The 25,741-nt window shown below is 22.2% G+C and overlaps 1 protein-coding gene across 1 annotated transcript in view; it reads right to left on the bottom strand.

Annotated features, from left to right (window-relative positions):
• LOC117177405 overlaps positions 1-25,741 on the bottom strand; it is a 38,355-nt gene that overhangs the window by 9,926 nt on the left and 2,688 nt on the right. Inside the window, exons 2-3 of the mRNA XM_033368064.1 lie at positions 23,727-24,130; positions 8,084-9,124 (exon numbers count right to left, since the gene is read on the bottom strand). Of these exons, the coding sequence (XP_033223955.1) occupies positions 8,084-9,124; positions 23,727-24,088 (1,403 nt within the window). The 5' untranslated portion in view covers positions 24,089-24,130. The remainder of the gene's footprint in view (positions 1-8,083; positions 9,125-23,726; positions 24,131-25,741) is intronic.

Here is a 25,741-nt window from a genome sequence, read left to right as displayed (position 1 = left end):
CCAAAAATGGATTAGTTAAATTTTTATTAAAAAAAAAATAATAATTTTCCAACAAACTGATGAATTTTTAATTCAAATAATAAATCTCTAATTGAAATAGTAGAAATGTTTACCAAGAAGATTAATGTTCCGCAAAATATAAGAACTTATGAATTTTTCATAAAATAGTTGAATCTTTAAATTAAAAAGGCCAATTTTTACACAATTAAATTTTGAACTATAAAATATTAATTTTCACCTAAAATGGAATAGTTATATTTTTCTAAAAACAAAAAATAATAATTTTCAAACAAATTAATGAATTTTTAAGTAAAATAATAAATCTTTAAGTGAAATCGTTGGATTTTCAACCAAAATGATAATGTTTTTACAACATATTTGCATTTTTCAATAAAGTATATTAATGTTGACCTAAAATAGTTGAACATTTAATTTAAAGAGACCAATTTTTACACAAATAGTTGAGCTTTTCATCCAAAAAGATGAATTCTCAACCAAGAAGATTAATTTTTTACAAAATTCTTTGACTTTTCAACAAAATAGAAAAATTTTCACTGAAATACTTAAATTTTCAACTAAAAAAGACGAGGTTTTACACAAACAATTAAATTTTCAACTAAAAAATATTCATTTTCACCCAAAATGGAATAGTTACGTTTTTGTATAAAAAAAATCCAAGCAGTTGATGAATTTTTAACCAAAAGGATTAATTTTAAACCAAAAAGATGAATTTTCAACGAAAAAGATTAATTTTGTTCAAAAAATTTCGGTTTTTCAAAGAAAATAGATAAATTTTCACTAAAATAGTTTAATTTGCAGCTAAAAAAGGCTAATTTCTTGCACAAACAGTTTAATTTTGAACTAAAAAAGATCAATTTTCAACTAAAATAATGAATATTTAACTAGAATAATTTAATTTCTAATAAAAATGTTACTTTTTCAACAAAAATAATTATTTTTAAACAAAATGGATTAATTTTTACTGAAATAGTTGCATTTGGGCTAATAAAACAAACGGATGAATTTTTAACTAAAATAATGAAATTTCAAGTGGAATAGTTGAATTTTATACCAAAAATTATTTTCCACAAAATATGAAGATTTTTCAAGAAGATAGATGAATTTTCTATAAAATAGAACTAAAAAAGACCAATTTTCAACTAAATAATTGAATTTTTAACTAAAAAATAGAAATAAAAAATGTCAATTTTCAGATAAAGAAGATTAATTTTTTGCACAAGTAATTTAATTTTAAACTATAAAATATATATATTTTTCAACTAAAATAATTAACCTTTAACTAGAATAATTTAATTTTTAATAAAAATGTTAATTTTTCAACAACAAAATTATTTTTAAACAAAATAGTGGAATTTTCACTAAAATAGTTCAATTGTAAGATAAACAATTTGATGAATTTTTAACTGAAAAAAGATCAATTTGCAAGCAAATATGAAATATTCAGTTTTTATTTGAAGAAAAAAATAATAATAATTTTCTAATACACTGATAAATTTTGAACTAAAATAATGAATTTATAGACTTAAAAATACTCATTTTTATACAATTATTTGAATTTTTAAGTAAAAAAGATCAATTTTTTCAGCAAAAATGAAATATTTGAAACTTTTATTTTAAAAAATGATCATTTTTAAACAAATTGATGAATTTTCAACTAAAATAATTATGTTGAATTTTTACACGCATTGTTGAATTTTGAAATAATATATCAATTTTCGCCCAAAATTAATAGTTATATTTTTATTTTTTAAAATAGTAATTTTCAAACAAACTGATGAATTTTCAACCAAAAAGATGAATTTTTTACCAAATAATTCCATTTTTCAATAAAATAGATGAAACTTGAACGAAATTAGTTGAATCTTTAATTTTAAAAGCCCAATTTTTACAAAAATAGTTGAATTCTTCATGCAAAAAGATGAATTTTCAACAAAGATTATTTTTTTCTACAACATTTTTCAACTTTTCAATAAAATAGTTAAATTTTGAACTAAAAGAATAAATCTGTAACTAGAATAATTTAATTTTTAATAAAAATGTTACTTTTTCAACAAAAATAATGATTTTTAAACAAAATGGATAAATTTTCACTAAAATAGTTGTACTTTAAGATACAAAAACGACTCATTTTTACAGAAATAGTTGAATTCTTAACTAAAAAAGATTAATTTTTAACCAAAAAAGGAACAGTTAAATTTAAAAACAAAATGATTTTCCAACAAATTAAAGGATTTTTAATTAAAAAAGATCAATTTTCAGCAAAATATGAAATATTCAGTTTAAAATAATAATAACAATAATAATAATTTTCCAACACACTGGTAGATTTTTAACTAAAATAATTAATCTTCAAGGTGAATAGTTGAATTTTCAACCAATTCGCAAAATATGACAATTTTTCAATAAAGTAGTTGAATATTTAACCAAAAAGATTGATTTTCCACAAAAAAAAAAGATTTTAATAAAAAAATATGAATTTTCAGATAAAAAATTCCAATTTTTAACCAAATAGCTGAATTTTGTACTAAAAGAATAAATTTTCACCCAAAACGGAATATTTATATTTACATTTTTTTTAAATACAATTTTCCAATAAACTGATGAATTTTCAACTAAAAAAGATCTATTTTCAACCAAAAATAGAATAAATTTTTATTAAAATATAATAATTTTGAAAATATGATGATTTTTGAAAAAATATATATATAAATTTTCAATAAAGTAGTTGAATTTTCAGCTGAAAGACGCATTGTTACACAAATGACGGAATTTTTAACTAAAAATGACTCATTTTTACACAAATAGTTGAATTTTAAACGAAAAGAATACCAATTTTCAACGAAAAATGAGTTAGTTAAATGTCTATTTTAAAAACTCTGAAAATCATTGAAACACATAAATTTTCAACTAAAAAAGGACCATTTTTACACAAATAATTCAATTCTGAACTAAAAAATATCAGTTATCACCTCAAATGGAAGTTATATTTTTATTTTAAAAAATAATCATTTTCCAACAAATATTTTGATCTTTCAATCAAATAGATGAATTTTTATATAAAATATTTGATTTTTTTTTATTTAGAAATACCAGTTTTTAGACATATAGTTTAATTTTTAATCCAAAAAGATGAATATTCAACCAAGAAGATTATTTTTTAACAAAATATATCGATTTTTCAATAAAATAGATTAAATCTTAGTAAAATAGTTTAATCTTCAACTAAAATAATGAATATTTAACTAGAATAATTTAATTTTTGATAAAAATGTTAATTTTTTAACACAAATAATTATTTTTAAACAAAATAGATCAATTTCACTAAAATAGTTGGATTTTCCTACAAACTGGTGAATTTTTAACTAAAATAAATGAATCTTTAAGTAGAATAGTTGAATTTACAACCAAAACGGTCAACTTTTAACCAAGATTAATATTTCAATAAAATAGACAATTTTTCTATAATATATAAAAACTTGAAATAAAATAATTCAATTTTCAACTAAAAAAAGACTCATTTTTATACAAATAGTTAACATTTGAACTAAAAAAGATTAATTTTCCGCAAAATGACCATTTTTCAACAAAATACAAGAATGTTTATTGAAATACTTGAACTTTTAAGTGCATTACTCATTTTTACACAAATAGTTGAGTTTTAAACTAAAAAAGATCAATTTTCTATGAAAAATGTAATACTGGAATTTTTATTTTAAAAAAGTAATAATTTTCCAAACAAAGTGATAAATTATAAATTAAAATAATGAATCGTAAAAGTGGAATAGTTGAATTTTCAACCAAAAAAAAAGAAATTTTCAATCAAGAATATTAATTTTCCACTAAATATAAGAATTCTTCTTCTACAAAATAGATGAATTTTTAACTAAATAAGGCTAATTTTCAAATAAATAGTAAAATCTCGAACTAAAAAATATCAATTTTTAACCACAAATGAAATCGTTATATTTTTATTAAGAAAAAAAACATTTTTCCAACAAACTGATGAATTATCAACTAAAATAATGAAACTTTAAGTGGAATAGTCGAATTTTCAAGCAAGAATATTAATTTTCCACATAATATGACGATTTTTCAAGAAAATAGATGAATTTTCACGAAAATGGTTTAATTTTCCATTAAAAAAGACTAATTTTTTGCGCAAATAGTTGAATTTTGAACTAAAAAAAATCAATTATCAACCAAAAATGAAATACTTACATTTCTATTTAAAAAATGATTTTCTAACAAATTTACGAATTTTTAAACTAAAAAAGATCAATTTTCAATTATATATGAAATAATTACATTTTTATTTAAAAACAAAAGAATTATTTTCCTACAAACTGATAAATTTTTAACTAAAATAATGAAATTTCAAGTGAAATATTTAAATTTTATAACAAAAATAACTTTCTACAAAATTTGACAATTTTTCAATAAAATAGATGAATTTTCATTAAAATAGTTAAATTTTCAACTAAAAATACAAATTTTTAAACGAATAGTTGAATTGTAAACTAAAATTTTTTAATTTGTAGCCAAAAATGGAATAGCTAAATTTGCATTTAAAAATATATTTAATCAAAAAATGGATTATTTAAATTTTTATTGAAAAAAATGACTTTCCAACAAATTGATGAATTTTTAATTAAAAAAGATCAATTTTTAACCAAATAGGAAATATTTACATTTTTATTTAAAATTAAAAAGAATAATTTGTCTATAAAATGATGAATTTTTAATTAAAACGGTGAATCTTTAAGTAGAATAGTTTAATTTACAACCAAACAGATGAATTTTACATAAAATAGTTCAATTTTCAACTATAAAAGACCCATTTTTACAAAATAGTTGAATTTTGAATTAAAAAAGATAAATTTTCAACTAAAATAATCAATATTTAAGTAGATTAATTTAATTTTTAATAAAAATGTTCATTTTTCAACAAAAATAATTATTTTTAAACAAAATAGATTAAGTTTGACTGAAATAGTTGAATTTTAGATTAAACAAAATACAAATAGATGAATTTTTAACTAAAATAATGAAATTTCACGTGGAATAGTTAAATTTTATAACAAAAATAATTTTCAATAAATATAAAAATTTTTCAACTAAATTAAATAAATTTTCAATAAAATAGTGAAATTTTTAACTAAATAGTTGAATTTTGAATTAGAAAATAAAACTAAAAAATGTCAATTTTCAAACAAAAATGGAATATTTAATTTTCACTTTTTTTTAAATAACAATCATTTTCTAACCATCTCATAAATTTTCCACTAAACTGATGAATTTTCAAGTAAAATAGTTGAATATTCTACCAAGAAGGCTAATTTTCGAAAAAAACATGACGATTTTTCAAGAAAATAGTTTAATTTTCAGCTAAAGAAGACTAATTTTTTGCACAAATAATTTAATTTGAAACTTTAAAAAATTACTTTTCAAATAAAATAATGAATCTTTAACTAGGATAATTTAATTTTTAATAAAAATGTTAATTTTTCAACCACAAAAAAATTATTTTTAAACAAAATAGTTGAATTTTCACTAAAATAGTTAAAATTTAAGATAAAAAAGACTAATACTAACACAAATAGTTGCATTTTGAATTAAAAAATATCGATTTTCAAACAAAAATGGAAGTTAAATTTTTCTTGAAAAAAAAATTTCCAATACACTGATGAATTTTCAACTAAAATAATGAATCTTTAAGTATAATAGTCAAATTTTCAACCGAGAAGATTAATTGTTCACAAAATATGACGATTTTTTAACAAAAATAGATGATTTACAGTAAAATTGTTGAATTTTTGACTCAAAAAGATCAATTTTCTACAAAAAATGAAATAGTTTTTACACAAATAATTAAATTTTGAACTAAAAAATATTTATTATGATCTAAAATGGAATAGTTACTTTTTTGTTAAAAAAGAAAAAATCCGAACAAACAGTTGCATTTTGAACTAAAAGAGGAATTTTTATCTAAAATAAGAATTATTTAACTAGAATAATTTCATTTTTAATAATAATGTTAATTTTTCAACAAAAATGATTATTTTTAAACAAAACCGTGAATATTTTCTGAATAAGTTGAATTTTAGGCTAAAAAATACAAATTGATGAATTTTCAACTTAAATAATGAATCTTCAAATGGAATAGTAGAATTTTCAATGAAAAAGATAAAATTGTTAACCAAGAAGATAGATTTTTTGCAAAAAATTAATAGTTTTTGATAAAATAGATGAATTTTCACTAAAATAGATTAATTTTCAGCTAAAAAATACCATTTTTTAACCAAATAGTTGAATTTTGAATTAAAAGAATAAATTTTCACCCAAAACGGAATATTTTTATTTTTAAAAAAAATTCGAATAAACTGATGAATTTTCAAATGGAAAAGGCTTATTTTAACATAAATAGTTGAATTTTCAAACTAAAAAATATCTATTTTTCACCTAAAAATCGAATAGTTATATTTTGATTTAAAAAAATAATAATCTTCCAACAAATATTTTCACTTTTTATCCAAAAAGATGAATTTTCAATGAAGATAAATTTTTTTACAAAATATTGTGATTTTTCAATAAAATAGATATATTTTCAGTAAAATAGTCGAATTTTCAACTAAAAAAATACACATTTTTTCAGAAATAATTGAATTTTTCAACCAAAAAGATGAATTTATAAGGAAGACTAAATTTTTACAAAATATTTCGATTTTCCAACAAAAAAAGAAAAATCTTCACTAAAATACTTGAATTTTCAACTAAAAAAGAACCATTTTTAAACAAATAGTTGAATTCTGAACCAAAAAAGATTATTTTTCCACAAAATATGACAATTTATTAATAAAATATTTCATTTTCTAACTAAAAAATACCCATTTTTATACAAAGTTCAATTTTCAACTAAAATTATGAATCTTTAACTAGAAAAACTCAATTTTCAATAAAAAAATCAATTTTTCAACAAAAAATAATGATTTTTCAATAAAATAGATGAATTTTCAGTAAAATAGTTGAATTTCGAACTAAAAAGGAATCATTTTTACATAAATAGTTGGATTTGTTAATTAAAAATGATTAATTTTTACCCAAGAATGGAAACAAATTTATTTTTTTAAATAAATAAATTTCCAACAAACGGAGGAATTTTTTAGTTGATTTTTCAACTAAAAAGATGCATTTTTTACCAGACATTTCGATTTTTCAATAAATTAGATGAATTTTGAACTACAATAGTGGAATCTTTAATTTAAAAAGACAATTTTTACACAAATAGATGCATTTTTCATCCAAAAATATGAATTTTCAACCAACAAGATTATTTTTTACACAATTTTTCAATTTTTCAATAAAATATATGAATTTTCAGCAAAATAGTTGAACTTTCAACTTAAAAAACACCCATTTTTGCAGAAATAATTGCATTTTTAAACCAAAAAGATAAAGTTTTAACAAAGAAGAATAATTTTTTACAAAATATTTCGATTTTTCAACTAAAAAGACGAATTTTCAACACAGAAGATTCATTTTTTCTACAAAATATTTCGATTTTTCAACCCAGAAGAAAAATTTTCACTGATATACTTGAATTTTTAATTAAAAATAATCTGTTTATATTTTACACAAATAGTTGAAGTTTGTACCAAAAAAGATCAATATTCAACCAAAAATGGGATAATTAACTCTTTATTTAAGAAAATAATAATTTTCAAAAAAAACTTTAGAATTTTTAACTAATATAAATGAATCTTTAAATGGAATAGTTTTTATTTTCAAGCAAAAAGTTCAATTTTCAACCAAGAATATTAAGTTTCCACAAAATATGACGATTTTTTAAGAAAGCAGATGAATTTTGTAATAACTCAAGTAAAAATTTGCAACTGAAACTAAAGAAAATTTTAATAAATCAATTGAATTTTCAAATAAAAAGAGATCCACACCTAAAATTGTCTCGGGAAATAAATAAAATAAAATAAAAAAAAAAAAATCCAAAACATCTCCCGCTTCCCTCGAAAATCATTTGAAAAAACTAAACTTAGCCAATAATACTCACTTCCGATGACGCTTCAACTGATCCATTCGATGAAAAGCCGCGCCACAAGTCTCGCAAAAAAAGTCGCCAAATCTCTCGTCGCCCGTGTAGGTCGTCTCGGCCGCCGCCTCCGCCATCTCCTCATCCGTCTCCATCGCAATCGCCGCCGCCACACCATGCTTCGCCTTCATATGCTCCCGAAGCGACTTCACGTCCCAGTACATCTCGCCACAGACCGTGCACTCAAACGGACTGTCGCCCCCGTGAATTCGCGAGTGCGACGCCAGTGCCTTCTCACGGGCGAATCCCACACCGCAAAATTGACAGACATAGGGCTTGGTTGGATCGGTGATTGGCCAGCGCGGCGGCGGCGGTGGCGGAGCAGCAGCAGCAACAGCAGAATGAGCAGAAGCCTGCTGCGGATCATTCACCACCGTCATCTGATCAGTCCATCGTGAACTCGAGGCCAAATGATTATTGCCCCGCGATGACGACGACGACGAGCCACCGCCCCGACTCGTCATCACCTCCAGCAGTCGCATATCCTCGTCAACGTAATTGTACGACTTGTTCACCAGTTTCCCCACGTCCACTTTCGCCTCCTCCTGATGTCGCTTCGCGGCGGCATTATTCTTCCGTCTGCGGGGCGCACTCGACTGGACCTTCTTCCGTCGGCCCTTTGTCGTTCCGCCGCCGCCACCGCCACCACCACCGCCGCCGCCGCCGCCCCCCTCCTCCTCCGGCAAAAGAGGATCCTCGTCATTGAGATCATCCTCGAGGCCGTCGCGCGATGGCGCGTACGCGTGAATCTTGAGGTGATTCATGAGATCGCACTTGCGCACGTAGCGGGCACCGCAGAGATTGCAGCCGTGCGGTCGGTCCGTCTGATGGGCCACCATGTGATTCATCAGATTTGCCTTTTTGCGAAATCGTCGACTGCAAAAGTCGCAGGGATAGGGACGCGTATTTGTGTACGAGTCTTGATCGATCGGCAATGGGATTTCCATGTCGTCGTACTCGAGCAAATTGTCGTGCGAGACCTTCGTCTCCGGGATCTCGACCCTGCAAACAATTATCCATCTTTCATCCGGACCATTTTATCAAAACAAAAGACGTGAATTTTATCAATTAGGAACACTAAATTCCTCAAATTTTAAGTTACAAGTATTGGTGATAATTTAACTAAAATAATGAATCTTCAAGGGGTATTAATAAAAATGTTAATTTTTCAACAAGAATGATTATTTTTAAACAAAACAGTGAATTTTTGCTGAAAAAGTTGAATTTTAGGCTAAAATTTTATTTATTATTATTTAAATTGTTGATTTTTGACACAAAAACATCAATTTTTTAACCAAGAAGATTAATTTTTCGCAGAATATGACAATTTTTCAATAATGAACTTATAACAGTATTTTTTATAACTCTTTTAATTTTATAATAATAATTTTCCACAAAATATAACGAATTTTCAACAAAAACAAAAATTCAAAACAAACTAGACAAATTTTTAATAAATTACTTCAATTTTTAGGTGAAAAGGTGAATTTTCAACCAAGAAAATTAACTTCCCACAAAATATGATTTTTCAACAAAAAAAAATAGAAAAATGTTTAAAACAAAATTGAACATTTTTCAATAAAATAATTTCAATCAACTAAAAAGATGAAAAAAAAAGATTTTTCAACCAAGAAGATTAATTTTCCACAATAATCGTTTTTATTTTCCAATTTAAAAAAAAGCCAAATTTTCATCCAAACGATTAAATTTCGAACTAAAAAAAATCAACTTCCAACCAACAAAGAGAATAATTAAATATCTACTTTTAAAAATATATATAACTTTCCAACAAACTGATAAATTTTTAACCAACGAGATCAATTTTCAACTAAAAAAGGCAACTCTACAAACTACAACCTACAATAATGAATCTAATTTTCCATATATATCCATATAATATATAAATTTGGAATAAAAACTGGAATACAATTTTTCTACAAAAAATAAGAAAATACTTTTCCAAGAAACTGATGAATTTTCAACAAAGAAGATTAACCCTTTGCGGCATGGTGGGAATACCATATTCCCACCTTTCTTCATATCATTTTTTGCAATTTCAGAGTAGTTTTTATTGGATTTTACACAGATTTTTTTTTAATTTTATGCTCGCAGGATGATAGAAAATTGACATTTTTGTGCGAAGGGTCTAAATTTTTTAAATAATGTGTTAATACTTATAAACAAAGGTGAAAAAAGCCTTTTTCGTTGAAAAAACTCATAATTGAAAAAACTATTCATTATATGAAAATTCAAAATGGCGGACCCAATATGACTGCCGAAATTGGGAATATTTTTGGATTTTATTTGAAAATTGATATACAGGGGTTTTTTGGGTCAGTGATCACGAATATGAACTCAGATTTTGGAAATTTAAAATGGCGGATCCAAGATGGCGCCCGAAACTTGGAATATTTTTGGATTTTTTTCTGAAAATTGGCATACAGAGGTTTTCGGGGTCGCTTATCACGAATCTGAAATCAGACTTTGAAAATCCAAAATGACGGATACAATATGGCGGTCAAAATAATAAAGTTTTCTGGATTTTTTTAAAAATTAGTGTACAAGAATTTTTGGTGTCACTGATCACAAATCTGAATTTACATTTTGAAAATTCAGAAAATTGGTACTAATCCATGTTTTAGATGAGTAGGTGTATATTTTTTCAAACCATATTATTCTAAATATTTGTCACTTTGAATACAGATTCAAAATCAGCGACCCCCTGCCTCTGCCAACTTTCAAAAAACAATTTAGAAATATTTTGAATTTTGGCCCGCCATTTTGAATGTCCAAAATCTAAGTTCAGATTCGTGATCAGAGATACCAAAAAACTCTGTACACCAATTTTCAAAAAAAAAATTCAAATTTTTGCCGCCATATTGAATCCACCATTTTGAATTTTCTAAATCTGAGTTCAGATTCGTGATCAGTAATCGCAAAAACCCCCGCATACCAATTTTCAGAAAAAATAAAAAAATATGCCAAATGTTAGCCGCCATATTGGACCCGCCATTTTGAATTTTCAAAATCTTAAGTTCTACCAAAAAAGACGGCTTTTCAATAAAAGACAAATTTTCAACAAAGAAAAAAAAATTATTACACCAATAGTTCAATTTTGAACTAAACAATTTTTAAATAAAATGTTCGCTGTTTAATTATAATAATTTAATTTTCAATTAAAGACCCATTTTTGCAGAAATAGTTGAATTTTGAACTAAAATTATGAATCTTTCACCAGAATAATTTAATTATCACCAAAATAATTAAATTTTGAATTAAAGAAGATAAATTTTCGACCAAAAATACTATAATTAAAATTTATTTTAAAACTTTATAATATTCCAACAAAAAAATGAATCTTGATCTAAAATGATTGAATAGAAAAAGGCCATTTTTGAACCAAATAGTTGAATTTCGAACTGAAAAAAGATCGACGTTCAACCAAAAATAGAATAGTTATACGAAATACATGAATTTTCAATAAAATTGAGGAATTTTTCACTAAAAAAGGCAACTTTGCAACCAAATAGTTGAGTTTTTAAATAAAAAAAGATAAATTTTCAATCAAAAATGGATTAATTATTTCTTTTTAAATAATGCATATCCAATCAACTGGTGAGTTTTCAACTAAAATTGTGAATAGTTAAGTAAAATAGTTGCATTTTCAACCAAAAAGATTAACTTCAACCAAAAAACAAGATTTTTAGCAAAATACATGAATTTTCAATAAAATAGTTTGATTTTCAAATTAAATGACGAATTATTAATGGATTATATTAATTCAGTTACATTTTTTTAAATTAAATAATCAGGATTAAATTCTATTTTAAATTCTCTAAATTCCTCAAATTCCAAGTAAAAGTATTGCATTTCATTTTTTTTTTTAATTTTCCAGTACAAGACAAATTTGTATCCAAAAAGTTAAATTTCGAACTAAAAAGATAAACTTTTAATCAAAAATAAAATAGTTAAATATTTATTTTTAAATATATTATATATATTTCAAACAAAAATTCAATAGTTATATTTTTATTTATAACAAAAAAATTAATAATTTTCCAACAAACTGAAGAATTTTCAACTTAAATGATGAATTTTCAACTAAAATAATAATTCTTTAACTAGAATAATTTAATTTTCAAACAAGAAAATTAAATTTCCACAAAATATGACAATTTATCAATAAAATAGATGATTTTCAGTAAAATTGTTGATTTTTGACTCAAAAAGACCAATCTTTACACAAATAATTGAATTTTGAACTAAAAAAGAACAATTTTAAATAAAAAATGTAGTTAAATTTTTACTTAAAAATATATATACAAATTTCCAACAAACTGATGACTTTTGAACTAATTTTTTAACCAAACTAATTAATTTTCAACCAAGAAGATTAAGTTCTACCAAAAAGACGATTTTTCCAAAAACATGATTTTTTTACCAAGGCGATTAATTTTCCCAAAAATATAACGATTTTTCAACAAAATATATGAATTTCTACTAAAATAGTTAGATAAAAAAAAGACCAATTTTTACACAAAGAGTAAACTTTCCAAATAAAAAATATCAATTTTCATCAAAAAATCGAATTGTTACATTTTTATTAAAAAAACAAACAATTTTCCAACAAACTGATGAATTTTTCACAAAATATGACGATCTTTCAACAAAAAAAAATAATTTTCAGTAAAATAGTTGAATTTTTAACTAAAAAAAAAAATTGATTTTCAACTAAAATGTTTAACGTTTAATGAGAATAATTTAATTTTCAATAAAAAGATTAACATTTCAACAACAATTATGATTTTTAAACAAAAAAGATGAATTTTCAAATGGAATAGTTTAATTTTCAACTAAAATAATGAATTTTTAAGTGAAATAGTTGAATTTTTCAACCAAAAGGATGAATTGTTTAGAAAATATTTCGATTTTTCTATAAAATAGATAATTTTTAGTAAAATTGTTGAATTCTCGACTCAAAAAGACCAATTTTCAACCAAACAGTTGAATTTTAAACTAAAAAAGATCAATTTTCTACAAAAAATGGAACAGTTAAATTGTATTGAAAAAAAAAATTATTTGCTAAGAAATTGATGAATTTTCAACCAAAAATGAAACAGATAAAATTTATCTAAAAAAAAACAGAATAATTAAGCAAACAAACTGATAAATTTTCAACAAAAATAATAATTTTTTATGTGGAATAATTGAATTTACAACCAAAAAGGGGAATTTTCAATAAAATAATTAATATTTAAATAAAATAATTTAATTTTCAACAAGAAGATGAATTTTTCAATAAAAATAATGATTTTTAAACATAATATATAAATTCTCACTAAAATAGCTCAATTTTCAGTAAAAAATATAAATTTTTACACAAATAGTTTAGTTTTAAACTAAAAAAGATCAATTTTCATTTCAAAATTGATTAGTTATATAAATTTTTTTTAAATATATAATTTTCCAACAAACCAAGAAGATTAATTTCACAAAATATGACAATTTTGGAACAAAATAGATGAATTTTGAATTTAAAATTTTCAATTTGCAACAAAAAATGGAATTGTTATTTTTTTATTAAGAAAATAATAAATTTCCAAAAAACTGATGAATTTTTTTACTAAAATAATGAATCTTAAGTGGAATAGTTGAATTTTTAAACAGGAAGATTATTTTTCTACCAAATATGACGATTTTTCAAGAAAATATATGAATTTTACCTAAAATAGTTTCATTTTCAGTAAAAATATACAGATTATTTGCAAAAATAGTTTAATTTTGAACTAAAAAAAGATGAATTTTCAACTAAAATAATGAATCTTTAACAGAACAATTTAATTGTTAATAAAAATGTTCATATTATAATAAAAACAATTATTTTTAAGCAAAATAGATGAATGTTCACTAAAATAGTTGAATAGCTAAAAAAATACATCAATTTGTAACAAAAAATAGAATGGTGAAATTTAAAAAAAAAATGATTTTCTAACAAATTTATAAATTTTTAACTAAAAAATATCAATTTTCAGCCAAATATAAAATAGTTACATTTTTATTTTTTAAAATAATAATAATTTTTCAACAAACTGATAAATTTTTAACAAAAATAATTAATCTTTAAATGGAATTGCCGAATTTACAACCAAAACGTAGAATTTTTAACCAATATTAATCTCTCAATAAATTATATGAAATTTCAATAAAATAGTTTAATTTTCAACTAGAAAAGACACATTTTTACACAAATTGTTGAATTTTGAACTAAAAAATAATTATTTTTAATCAAAAATGAAATATTTCATTTTTACTTATTAAAAACAATTATTTTCTAACAAACTGATAAATTTTCAAATAAATTGGTGATTCTTTAACTAGAATAATTTAATTTTTAATCAAGAAGTTTAATTTTCCACAAAATATAAGGATTTTTTTTTAGAAAAACAGATACATTTTTAATAAATTAGTTGAATTTTCAAAAAAAAAATAATAAACGAACTTTCAATCAATTAGTTGAATTTTCTAGTAAAAAAATATCAATTTCTTCCTCAAATTTAGAATAAAAGTATTGCGTTTTCAACAAAATAGTTTCAATAAAAAAGATAATATTTTTAAATAAAATGATGAATATTTAATTGGAATATTTGAATTTTCAACAAAAAAGATTAATTTAATTGAACCAAACAAGACGATTTTTCAACAAAATACATGAATTTTTAAATAAAAAAAAAACAAATTTTGAACAATGTAGTTCAAATATAAACTAAAAATGGAATATTTACATTTTTAGTTTAAAAAAAATTATTTTCAACCAAACTGATGAACTTTTAAATAAAATGATCAATATTTAACTCGAATTTTTGAATTTTCAAAGAAAAAAATAATAATATTTCAAACACAGAGATTAATTTTCTACCAAAAAAGAGGAAATTTCATCAAAATAGTTAATATTTTAAACAAAATGATAAATAAAATTATTATATTTAAACGAAAAACTTGAATTTTCAACGAAAAAGATGAATTTTCTGTAAACAAAATATTTTTTAATAAAATATATGAATTTTTAATAAAATTGTTTAATTTGGAACTAAAAAGGAAAATTTTCAACTAAGTAGTTGAATTTTAAATTAAAAGAGATCAATTTTCAGCCAAAAATGATAGTTACATTTTCAGTTAAAAAAATATTAATTTTTAACTAAAATAATGAATCTTCAAAAAGAATAGTTACATTTTTAGTTGAAAAAATAATAATTTGTCAATCAAATGATTCTTCAACTGAAATCGTGGAATTTTCAATCAAAAAGATCACTTCAAAAAATTAAATGATGAATATTCAACTGGACTATTTGAATTTTTAATAAAAAAGATGAATTTTCAAACCGAAAGATTAATTTTCTACCAAAAAAAATACGATTTTTCAACAAAATACATGAATTTTTAACTAAATATTTAAATTTTGAACTAAAAATGACCAATTATAACAAAATAGTTCAATTTTTTGTCAAAGTGATAAATTTTTAACTAAAATGAAGAATCTTCAACTGAAATTGTAGAATTTTTAACCAAAAAGATGATTTTTTAAATAAAATTACGAATACTTGAATTTTGAAAAAAGATTTAGTTTTTTACAAAAAAAGGCTAATTTTTCTACAAAATGCATAAGTTTTCAATTAAATAGTGAAATTTTTAAATAAAAAGGTCAATTTTCAACCAAAAATGGAATAGTTACATATTTAGTTGAAAAAAATTGATATAAAACCATGAATCTTCAACTGAAATAGTGGAATTTTTCAAGCAAAAGATAAATTTTTAAATTATATGATGAATATTTAGCTAGAATACTTGAATTTTCAAACAATTTGATTAATTTTCTACAAAAAAAGACCGTTTTTGACAAAATGCATGAATTTTTAACCAAAAAAAAATAATTTTTTAATAAAATGACGAATATTTAAATTTTCAAAAAAAAAAGATTAATTTTTTACAAAAAAGGCCAATTTTTCAAAAAATACAAAAATTTTCAATGAAATAGTGAAATCTTGAACTAAAAAAAAGCAGATTATTAGTTTAAAAAAATTAATGTTAACCAAACTGATGAATTTTAAAATAAAATGATGAAGATGTAACTGGAATACTTGTATTTTCAAAGAAAAAGATGATTTTTCAACTAAAAAGATTCATTTTCAGAGAAGTTTAATTTTCTACAAAAAAAAAAGATTTTTTAACAAAATAAATACATTTTTAATAAAATCGTTTAATTTGAAACTAAAAAGGCAAATTTTCAACCAAGTAGTTGGATTTTTAATTTAAAAATATCAGTTTGCAGCCAAAAATAGAAGAGTTACATTTTCAGTTAATTTTTTTTTTTTTTATTTTTAACCAAATTGATGAATTATTGAATAAAATCATGAATCTTGAACTATAATACTGATATTTTCGACTAAAATTATAGAATTTTCAATTGAAATAGTTACATTTTCAGTTGAAAAAATAATGATTTTCAACTAAAATGTTACATTTTCAACTGAAATAGTGGAATTTTCAATCAAAAAGAAAATTTTTAAAATAAACTGATCAATATTTAATTGGAATAGTTGAATTTTCTACCAAAAAATACTTTTTTTTTAAACAAAATACATGAATTTTCAACGAAATATTTGAAATTGAAACTAAAAAAGATCAATTTTTAACCAGAAATGAAACAGTTAAAAAATTAATTTTTAACAACAAAAAAATGAAATTTCAACAAAATAGTTAAATTTATAGTCAAAGTGAAGAATCTTCAACAGAAATAATGGAATTTTCAAAACAAAAAGAGATTAAATTTTTACTGATGAATTTTTAACTAAAATGGTTGAAAATGGATCTTTTTTAGCTCAAAAATCAACTATTTTATTGGAAATTAAATTATTCGAGTTAAAGATTCATAATTTTATTTCAAAATTCAACTTTTTGGTTGAAAATTGATCTCATTTAGTCAAAAATTCAACTGTTTTATTAAAAATCTATCTATTTTATTGCAAAATTGTAATATTTGGTGGAAAATTAATCTTCTCTGTTGAAAATTCGTCTTTTTGGATAAAAATCCAACTATATAATTAAAAATTTTTCTATTTTGTAGAAAAATCGTCATATTTTGTGGAAATTTAATTTTCTTGGTTGAAAATTAAATTATTTTATTTTTAAAGAATCATCATTTCAGGTGACAATTCGTATTTTTTGTTGAAAATTCAACTATTCTCCTTAAAAATTCATTATTCTAGTCGAACATTCATTATTTTCTTGGAAAATTATATATTAAAAATAAAAATAAACCATTTTTTATTGAAAATTGATCCTTTTTTTAGTTCAAAACTCAACTATTTGGTTGAAAAGTTGCCCTTTTTAGTTGAAAATTCAATTATTTGTGTAAAAATGGGCCTTTTAGTTGAAAATTGAACTATTTTAGTTCAAAATTCATATATTTCCTTGGAAAATCGACATATTTTGTGGAGAATTAATAATCTTGGTTGAAAAATCATCTAATTCAGTTAAAGATTCATTATTACGGATTAAAAAGGTGCCTTTTTTAGTTGATAATTCAACTATTTATTTTAAATTCCTGTATTTTGTAAAAAAAAATGTCCTGTTTGATAGAAGTCAACCTTCTTGGTTGAAAATTCATCAGTTTGTTGGAAAATTATATATATTTTTTAAAATAAAAATGTAACTAATCCATTTGTTATTGAAAATTGATCCTTTTTTATTTAAAAACTCAACTATTTGGTTGAAAAGTTGCCATTTTTATTGGAAAATAATTCCAATTTTTTTGAAAATGCAATACTTTGGTTGAAATTAATCTTCTTAGTTGAAAAATTAATTATTCTAGTTAAAAAATCATTATTTCTGATGAAAATTTATCTTTTTGTTTGAAAATTAAACTTTATTATCAAAATTTTGTTGAAAACTATTCATATTTTGTGGAAAATTAATCTTCTTTCTTGAAAATTTCTATTTTTTATTAAAAATCAAATTATATGGTTGAAATTTGATCTTTTTTAGTTCAAAATTCAATTATTTGATTGAAAATCCATCTATTTTGTTGAAAAATTGTCATATTTTGTGAAAAATAAATCTTTTTATTAAAAATTAAATTATTCTAATTATATATTCGACATTTTATTTCAAAATTAAAATTTTTTTAGTTCAAAATTTAACTATTGTTGTAATAAATTATTTTTTTTCTTAGTTGAAAATTTGTGTTTTATTGATAAGTCGTCTTTTTCGGTTGAAAATTCATCATTTTAGTTAAAAATTCTTAAGTTTGTTGGAAAATTATTAATTTTTTTATTATAAATAAAAATATAACTATTGAATTTTTGTTTGAAAATTGATCTTTTTGAACTATTTGCATGAAAATTCGTCTATTTCGTTAAAAATAAATCAGTTTGTTGGAAAATTATATATATATATTTAACTATTTTATTTTTGATTAAAAGTTCATCTTTTTAGTTCGAAATTTAACTTTTTAGATACAAATTTGTCTTCAACTGAAAAATTTAAAAAAATTGAAATGCAATACTTTTACTTGGAATTTGAGGAATTTAGAGAATTTAAAATAGAATTTAATCCTGATTATTTAATTTAAAAAAATGTAACTGAATTAATACAACCCAGTAATAATTCGTCATTTAATTTAAAAATTAAACTATTTTATTGAAAATGTATGTATTTTGCTAATGCATTATCTAAAAAGAAATTATTAATTCCTTTTTTGGATGAAAATTGATATTTTTTAGTCGAAAATTTAACTATTTCATTGAAAATTTTTTTATTTGTTGAAAAATACTCTCTTTTGCTGTAAAATCCTCATATTTTGGGGAAAATTCGTTTTTTTTTTTTTTGGTTGAAAAATCAACTATTGCACTTAAATATTCATTATTTTAGTTTATAATTCATCACTTTTTTGGAAAATTATTATTTTTTCAATAAAAATTGATCTTTTTTAGTTTGAAACTCAAATAATTGGTTAAAAACTGATCTTTTTCTATTAAATAAATTCATCATTTTAGTTAAAAATTAATCTTTTTGTTGAAAAATTATATATTTTTAAAAATAAAAATATAACGATTTCATTTTGGGTTAAAAATTAATATTTTTTAGCTCAAAATTCACCTATTTTAATGAAAATTAAATTATTCTAGTTAAAGATTCATAAATTTATTTTAAAATTTAACTATTTGGATGAAAATTGATCTCAGTCGAAAATTCAATTGCTTGATTAAAAATCTATCTATTTTATTGCAAAATCTTCACATTTGGTGGAAAATTAATCTTCTCGGTTGAAAAGTTGCCTTTTTTAGTTGAAAAATTATTATTTCGTTGGAAACGTATTAAAAAAAATTGAACTATTCCATTTTTGTTTGAAAATTGTTCTTTTTTGATTGAAAAATCGTCATATTTTTTTAAAAATTAATCTTTTTGGTTGAAAAATTGCATTATTCTAGTTAAAAAATCATCATTTCAGTTGAAAATTTATCTTTTTGTTTGAAAATTTAACTTCTTTATTAATAAGGCATCTATTTTGTTGAAAACTATTGATATTTTGTGGAAAAATAATTTTCTTTTTTAAAAATTTATATTTTTGGTTAAAAATTCATCTATTTTATTGAAAAATTGTCATATTTTGTGAAAAAGTAATCTGTTTGGTTGAAAATTTTATATTTTTGATTGAAAATTCCACTATTCCACTTGAAAATTTATCTATTTTGTTTAAACATAATTAACTTTGTTAAAAAATTAATCTTTATTGAAAATTAAATTATTTTAATTAAATATTCAACATTTTAGTTGAAACTCGATCTTTTTTAGTGAAAAACTCAACTGTTTGTTTGAAAATTGAACTTTTTCAATTAAAAATTCCAAAATTTTACTGAAAATCATCTATTTGATTGTAAAATCGTCATATTTTGTGGAAAATTAATCTTCTTGGTTGAAAATTCAACTATTCAACTTGAAAATTCATATATTCTATTTAAAAACCATTGTTTGTGTTGAAAAATTAATCTTTTTATTGAAAATTATATTATTCTAATTATATATTCGACATTTTATTTGAAAATTTAAATTTTTTTAGTTAAAAATTTAACTATTGGCGTAATAATTCTTTTTTCTTAGTTGAAAATTTGCGTTTTATTGATAAGTCATCTTTTTCGGTAGAATGTAATCTTTTTGGTTGAAAATTCATCAGTTTCTTGGAAAAGTATTTTTTTTTAAATAAAAATTCACTATTTCATTTTTTATTCAAAATTCAACTATCTGGTTGATAATTGGTATTTTTCAATTAAATATTCAACTAATTTAGTTTAAAATTCATCTATTTTCTTTAAAAAATTGTCATATTTTGTGGAAAATTAATCTTCTTGGTTGAAAAAATCAATTATTAGAATTAAAGATTCATTATTGTTGGTTGAAAAGTTGCCTTTTTTAGTTCGAAATTCAAAGATTTACTTGAATGAAAATAATCTGTTTTGTTGAAAATTAATCAGTTTGTTGGAAAATTACATATTTTATCTTTTTTTTCTATTGAATAAATTCATAATTTTAGTTAAAATTTCATCTTTTTGTTGGAAAATTATAGTTTTTTAAAAATAAAAATGTAACTATCCCATTTTTGGTTGAAAATTATTATTTTTTAGCTCAAAATTCAACTATTTTAGTAAAAATTAAATTATTCTGTTGAAAGATTCCTAATTTTATTTCAAAATTCAACTATTTGTGTAAAAATGGGTCTTTTTTTAGTTGAAAATTGAACTTTTTTACCGAAAATTCATGTGTTTTGTTGAAAAATCATCATATTTGTTGAAAACTAATTTTCTTGGTTCAAAATTCATCTATTTAGCGAAAAATTCAACAACTTTATTCAAAAATTGTCTATTTTGTTTTGAATTTTTTTTATTTTTTTGAAAAATCTTTATATTTTAAGGAAAACTAATTTTCTTGGTTAAAGATTCAATTATTCTTGTTTTAAAAAATCATCATTTTAGTCGACAATTCACTTTTTTTGTTGAAAATACAACAATTTGATTGAAAATTCATGTACTTTGAAGAAAACTCGTCGGTTTTTATTGAAATTAATCTTCTTGGTTGGGAATTCATCTCTTTTGTTGAAAATTCCTTAGTTTGTTGGAAAATTATATATATTTAAAAAAATAAAAATATAACTAATCCATTCTTGATTGGAAATTGATTTTTTTTAGTTAAAAATTCAACTATTTGGTTGAAAATTGATATTTTTTAATTCGAAACTAAACTATTTGATTAAAAAATGGTCTTTTTCTATTGAATAAATTCATCATTTTAGATAAAAATTCATCTTTTTGTTGGAATATTATATATATTTTTCAATAAATTTTAACTATCGCATTTATGGTTGAAAACTGATATTTTTTATATCAAAATTTAACTATTTTAGTGAAATTTAAATTATTCTAGTCACAGATTCATAGTTTCAGTTCAAAGTTCAACTGTTATTTTATTGAAAATTGATCTATTTTGTTGAAAAATTGTCATATTTTGTGGAAAATTAATCTTCTTGGTTAAAAATTCATCTTTTAGGCTAAAAATTCAACTATTTGGTTGAAAATTCATATTTTTCAGTGGAAAATTCAATTATTATATTGTAAATTTTTCTATTTTGTTGCGAAATTGTCATATTTTGTGAAAAATTAATCTTCTTGTTTAAAAACTCAACTATTCCATTCAAGAATTCACTATTTTAGTTGGAAATTGATCAGTTTGTTGAAAAAATAAACATTTTTTTAATTTTAAATTTAACTAATCGATTTTTATTGAAAATTGATATTTGTTAGATAAAAACTCAATTATTTGGTTAAAAATTAGTCTTTCTATTGCAAATTAAATTATTTTACTGAAAAATCACCTATTTGATTGAAAAATCGTCATATTTTGTGGAAAATAAATCTTCTTGGTTGAAAACTCAACTATTCCAATCAAGGATTCATTTTTTTAGTTGAAGATTAAACGGTTGATTGGAAATTTTTTTTAAAATAAGAATAAAATTTCCATTTTTGATTGAAAATTTTTTTTTTTAATTTAAAATTCAACCATTTGGTTGAACATTCATCTTTTTGGTTTAAAGTTCAATTATTTGGTTGGGAATTGATCTTTTTCAGTGGAAAATTCAACTATTATATTGTAAATTTGTCTATTTTGTTGAAAAATTGTCATATTTTTTGAAAAATTAACCTTCTTGGTTGCAAATTTTATCTTTTCGATTGAAAATTCCACTATTGCACTCGAAAATTGATCAATTTTGTTTATAAATCTTTCTTTTTTTTGAAAATTAATCATTTGATTGAAAATTAAATTATTATAATTAAAGATTCAACATTTTTGTTGAAAATTCATTTTTTTTTATTCAAAATTCAATTATTTCTGTAAAAATTTATTTTTCTTAGTTGAAAATTTGTTGTTTATTGAAAAGTCGTCTTTTTTGGTAGAATTTAATCGTCTTGGTTGAAAATTCATCAGTTTCTTGAAAAAGTATATATTTTTTTAAAAATAAAAATTCCACTATTCCATTTTTTAATCAAAATTCAACTATTTTGTTGTAAATTTGTCTTTCAATTAAATATTCAACCATTTTAGTTTGAAATTCATATATTTTCTTGAAAAATCATCATATTTTGCGCAAAATTAATATTCTTGGTTAAAAAATCAATTATTCTAATTAAACATTCATTATTGTTGGTTGAAAAGTTGCCTTTTTAGGTGAAAATGCAACTATTTATTTAAATAAAAATTCATCTGTTTGTTGAAAAATTATACATATTTTTATAAATAAAAATTTAACTACCCCATTTTTGGTTGAAAATTGATATTTTTATTTCAAAATGCAACTATTTTTGCAAAAAGGGTATTTTTTAAATTGAAAATTGAACTTTTTTTGGAAAATTTATCTATTTTCTTGGTTGAAAATTCAAATATTATCTAAAATTTAAACTGTTTTATTGAAAAAAATTTCTATTCTTTTTTTTATTTTGATAAAAATCAAAATGTCCACTTTTAAAATTCAATAAAAATTGTCAAAAAATTTCCTTTACCAATTCAAAACTAAAACTAAACAAAAATATTACGAATTTTCAATCAAAATGAGACATTTTTAAATAAGCTAATAAATATTTAACTGGAATAGTTGAATTCTCTACAAAAAAATTATACTTTTTTTTTCAAACAAAATACATGAATTTTCAACGAAAAATTTGAATTTGTAACTAAAAGAGACAAATTTTTAACCAGAAATGAAACAGTTAAAAAATTAATTTTTAACAACAACAACAAAAAAACGAAATTCCAACCAAATAGTTAAATTTTTATTCAAAGTGAAGAATCTTCGACTGAAATAGTGAAATTTTCAAAAACAAAAAGAGATTAAATTTCTACTGATGAATTTTTAACTAAAATGGTGCATAACACTTTTCCTTTTTTTTTTGTTTTGTTTTAAATCTGGGGGAAAAAAGTGTAAAATAGTGTCAAAATTGTGCCTGGTGTGTAAATTAAAAGTACATATAATAAATTCGTAATTAATGAGTGAATAAATTACCCATCGTCTGGTCCAGATCGGTCCCAATTGTCAGCCACAACCTCTTCTGTCACCTGGATGTTAAAATAATCGTGACCCTGGTCCTGGGGCACGATATAAATTGACTCCATGTCGCTCGACTGCGGCACCATCAGAATTTCGGCATCGCCGGAATCTTGCTCGGTCGGCTGCTCGAGAATCTCCTCCTCCACAATCTCCTCTTCGACGACCTCTTCACAGGCCCCAATGACCTCCTCCTCCTGGCCCACCATGTCCTCCTCCAAGCCGCACACCTCCTCGTGCACGACGTTCCCGACCTCCTCCGCCCAATGCAGAGTCATCTCCTCCGGCACGTCCATTGAATCCTCAGTTGTTGTAGCCATTGCTGCTGCTACTGCTACTACTTTATTTTATCACTGACATCACTGCAATGTCAAATGACAACTCACTTGACTAATATTTTACCATTTTTATTTTATTTTCAATTATCTTCTCAGAAAATAAAAGGGAAATTGTTCATTCCTAAGATTTTCCTCTCAATTGGAAACGAATTTTAGCTTTATAATATTTTTGTTTTAATTCGAAGAGATTTGTTGTTTATAATATTTCCTGAATTGGAAACGGGACGTTTTTAACGTTTTTATTGAGTTTCAAAAGTGTTGAAATGGAAATTTTGATTTTTCACTTTTTTTAAAGTGGACGAGGAAATTTTTTATAACATTTTTATCAAGTTGAAAGGGGGAAATAAAATTTTTTAAATTTTTCTTCAGATAAAAGGAAGCATTTTTCTATATTCAATTTTCTGAATTGGAAAGGGGATATTTTACCAACTTTTATTGTTGAGTTGGAAAAGTAGAAATTTTGATTCTCCATTTTTTTAGAATTGGACGAGGCAATTTTTTATAACATTTTTATTAAATTAACAAGGAAAATAATATTTACAAAAATTTATTTAAATAAAAGGAAGAAATTTTAATTATCTGAATTGGAGAAGGGAAATTTTTATCACTTCTATTGTTGAATTGGAAAAAAAAATTTGATTTTTCACTTTTTTCAAAGTGGGCGGGGCAATTTATTATAACATTTTCATAAAGTTGAATGGGGGAAATTTAATTAAAAATTTTTTTTTAGATAAAGGGAAGCATTTTTTCTACATTCAATTTTCTGAAATAGAAATGGGATTTTTTACCACTTTTTATTGTTGAGTTGGAAAAGTAGAAATTTTGATTCTCCCTTTTTTTAGAATTGGACGAGGCAATTTTTTATGACATTTTTACTATGTTGAATAATTGGACGATGCAATTATTTTTATAACATTTAAAACAAAAGGGAAATTGTTCATTATTAAGGTATCCTTTTAATTGGAAACGATTTTTAGCTTTATAATATTTTTGTTTTAATTCGAAGAGATTAGTTGTTTATAATATTTCCTGAATTGGAAACGGGACGTTTTTAACGTTTTTATTGAGTTTCAAAAGTGTTGAAATGGAAATTTTGATTTTTCACTTTTTTCAAAGTGGACGAGGCAATTTTTTATAACATTTTTATCAAGTTGAAAGGGGGAAATCAAATTTTTTTAATTTTTCTTCAGGTAAAAGGAAGCATTTTTCTATATTCAATTTTCTGAATTGGAAAGGGGATATTTTACCAACTTTTATTGTTGAGTTGGAAAAGTAGAAATTTTGATTCTCCATTTTTTTAGAATTGGACGAGGCAATTTTTTATAACATTTTTATTAAATTAACAAGGAAAATAATATTTACAAAAATTTATTTAAATAAAAGGAAGAAATTTTAATTATCTGAATTGGAGAAGGGAAATTTTTATCACTTCTATTGTTGAATTGGAAAAAAAAAATTTGATTTTTCACTTTTTTCAAAGTGGGCGGGGCAATTTATTATAACATTTTCATAAAGTTGAATGGGGGAAATTTGATTAAAAATTTTTTTTTAGATAAAGGGAAGCATTTTTTCTACATTCAATTTTCTGAAATAGAAATGGGATTTTTTACCACTTTTTATTGTTGAGTTGGAAAA

The sequence above is a fragment of the Belonocnema kinseyi genome, chromosome 1, assembly GCF_010883055.1.
Source record: "Belonocnema kinseyi isolate 2016_QV_RU_SX_M_011 chromosome 1, B_treatae_v1, whole genome shotgun sequence".
NCBI lineage: Eukaryota > Metazoa > Arthropoda > Insecta > Hymenoptera > Cynipidae > Belonocnema > Belonocnema kinseyi.
The sequence above is the reverse complement of the archived record's forward strand: the minus strand, read 5'-3'. Positions and strand labels throughout refer to the sequence as shown.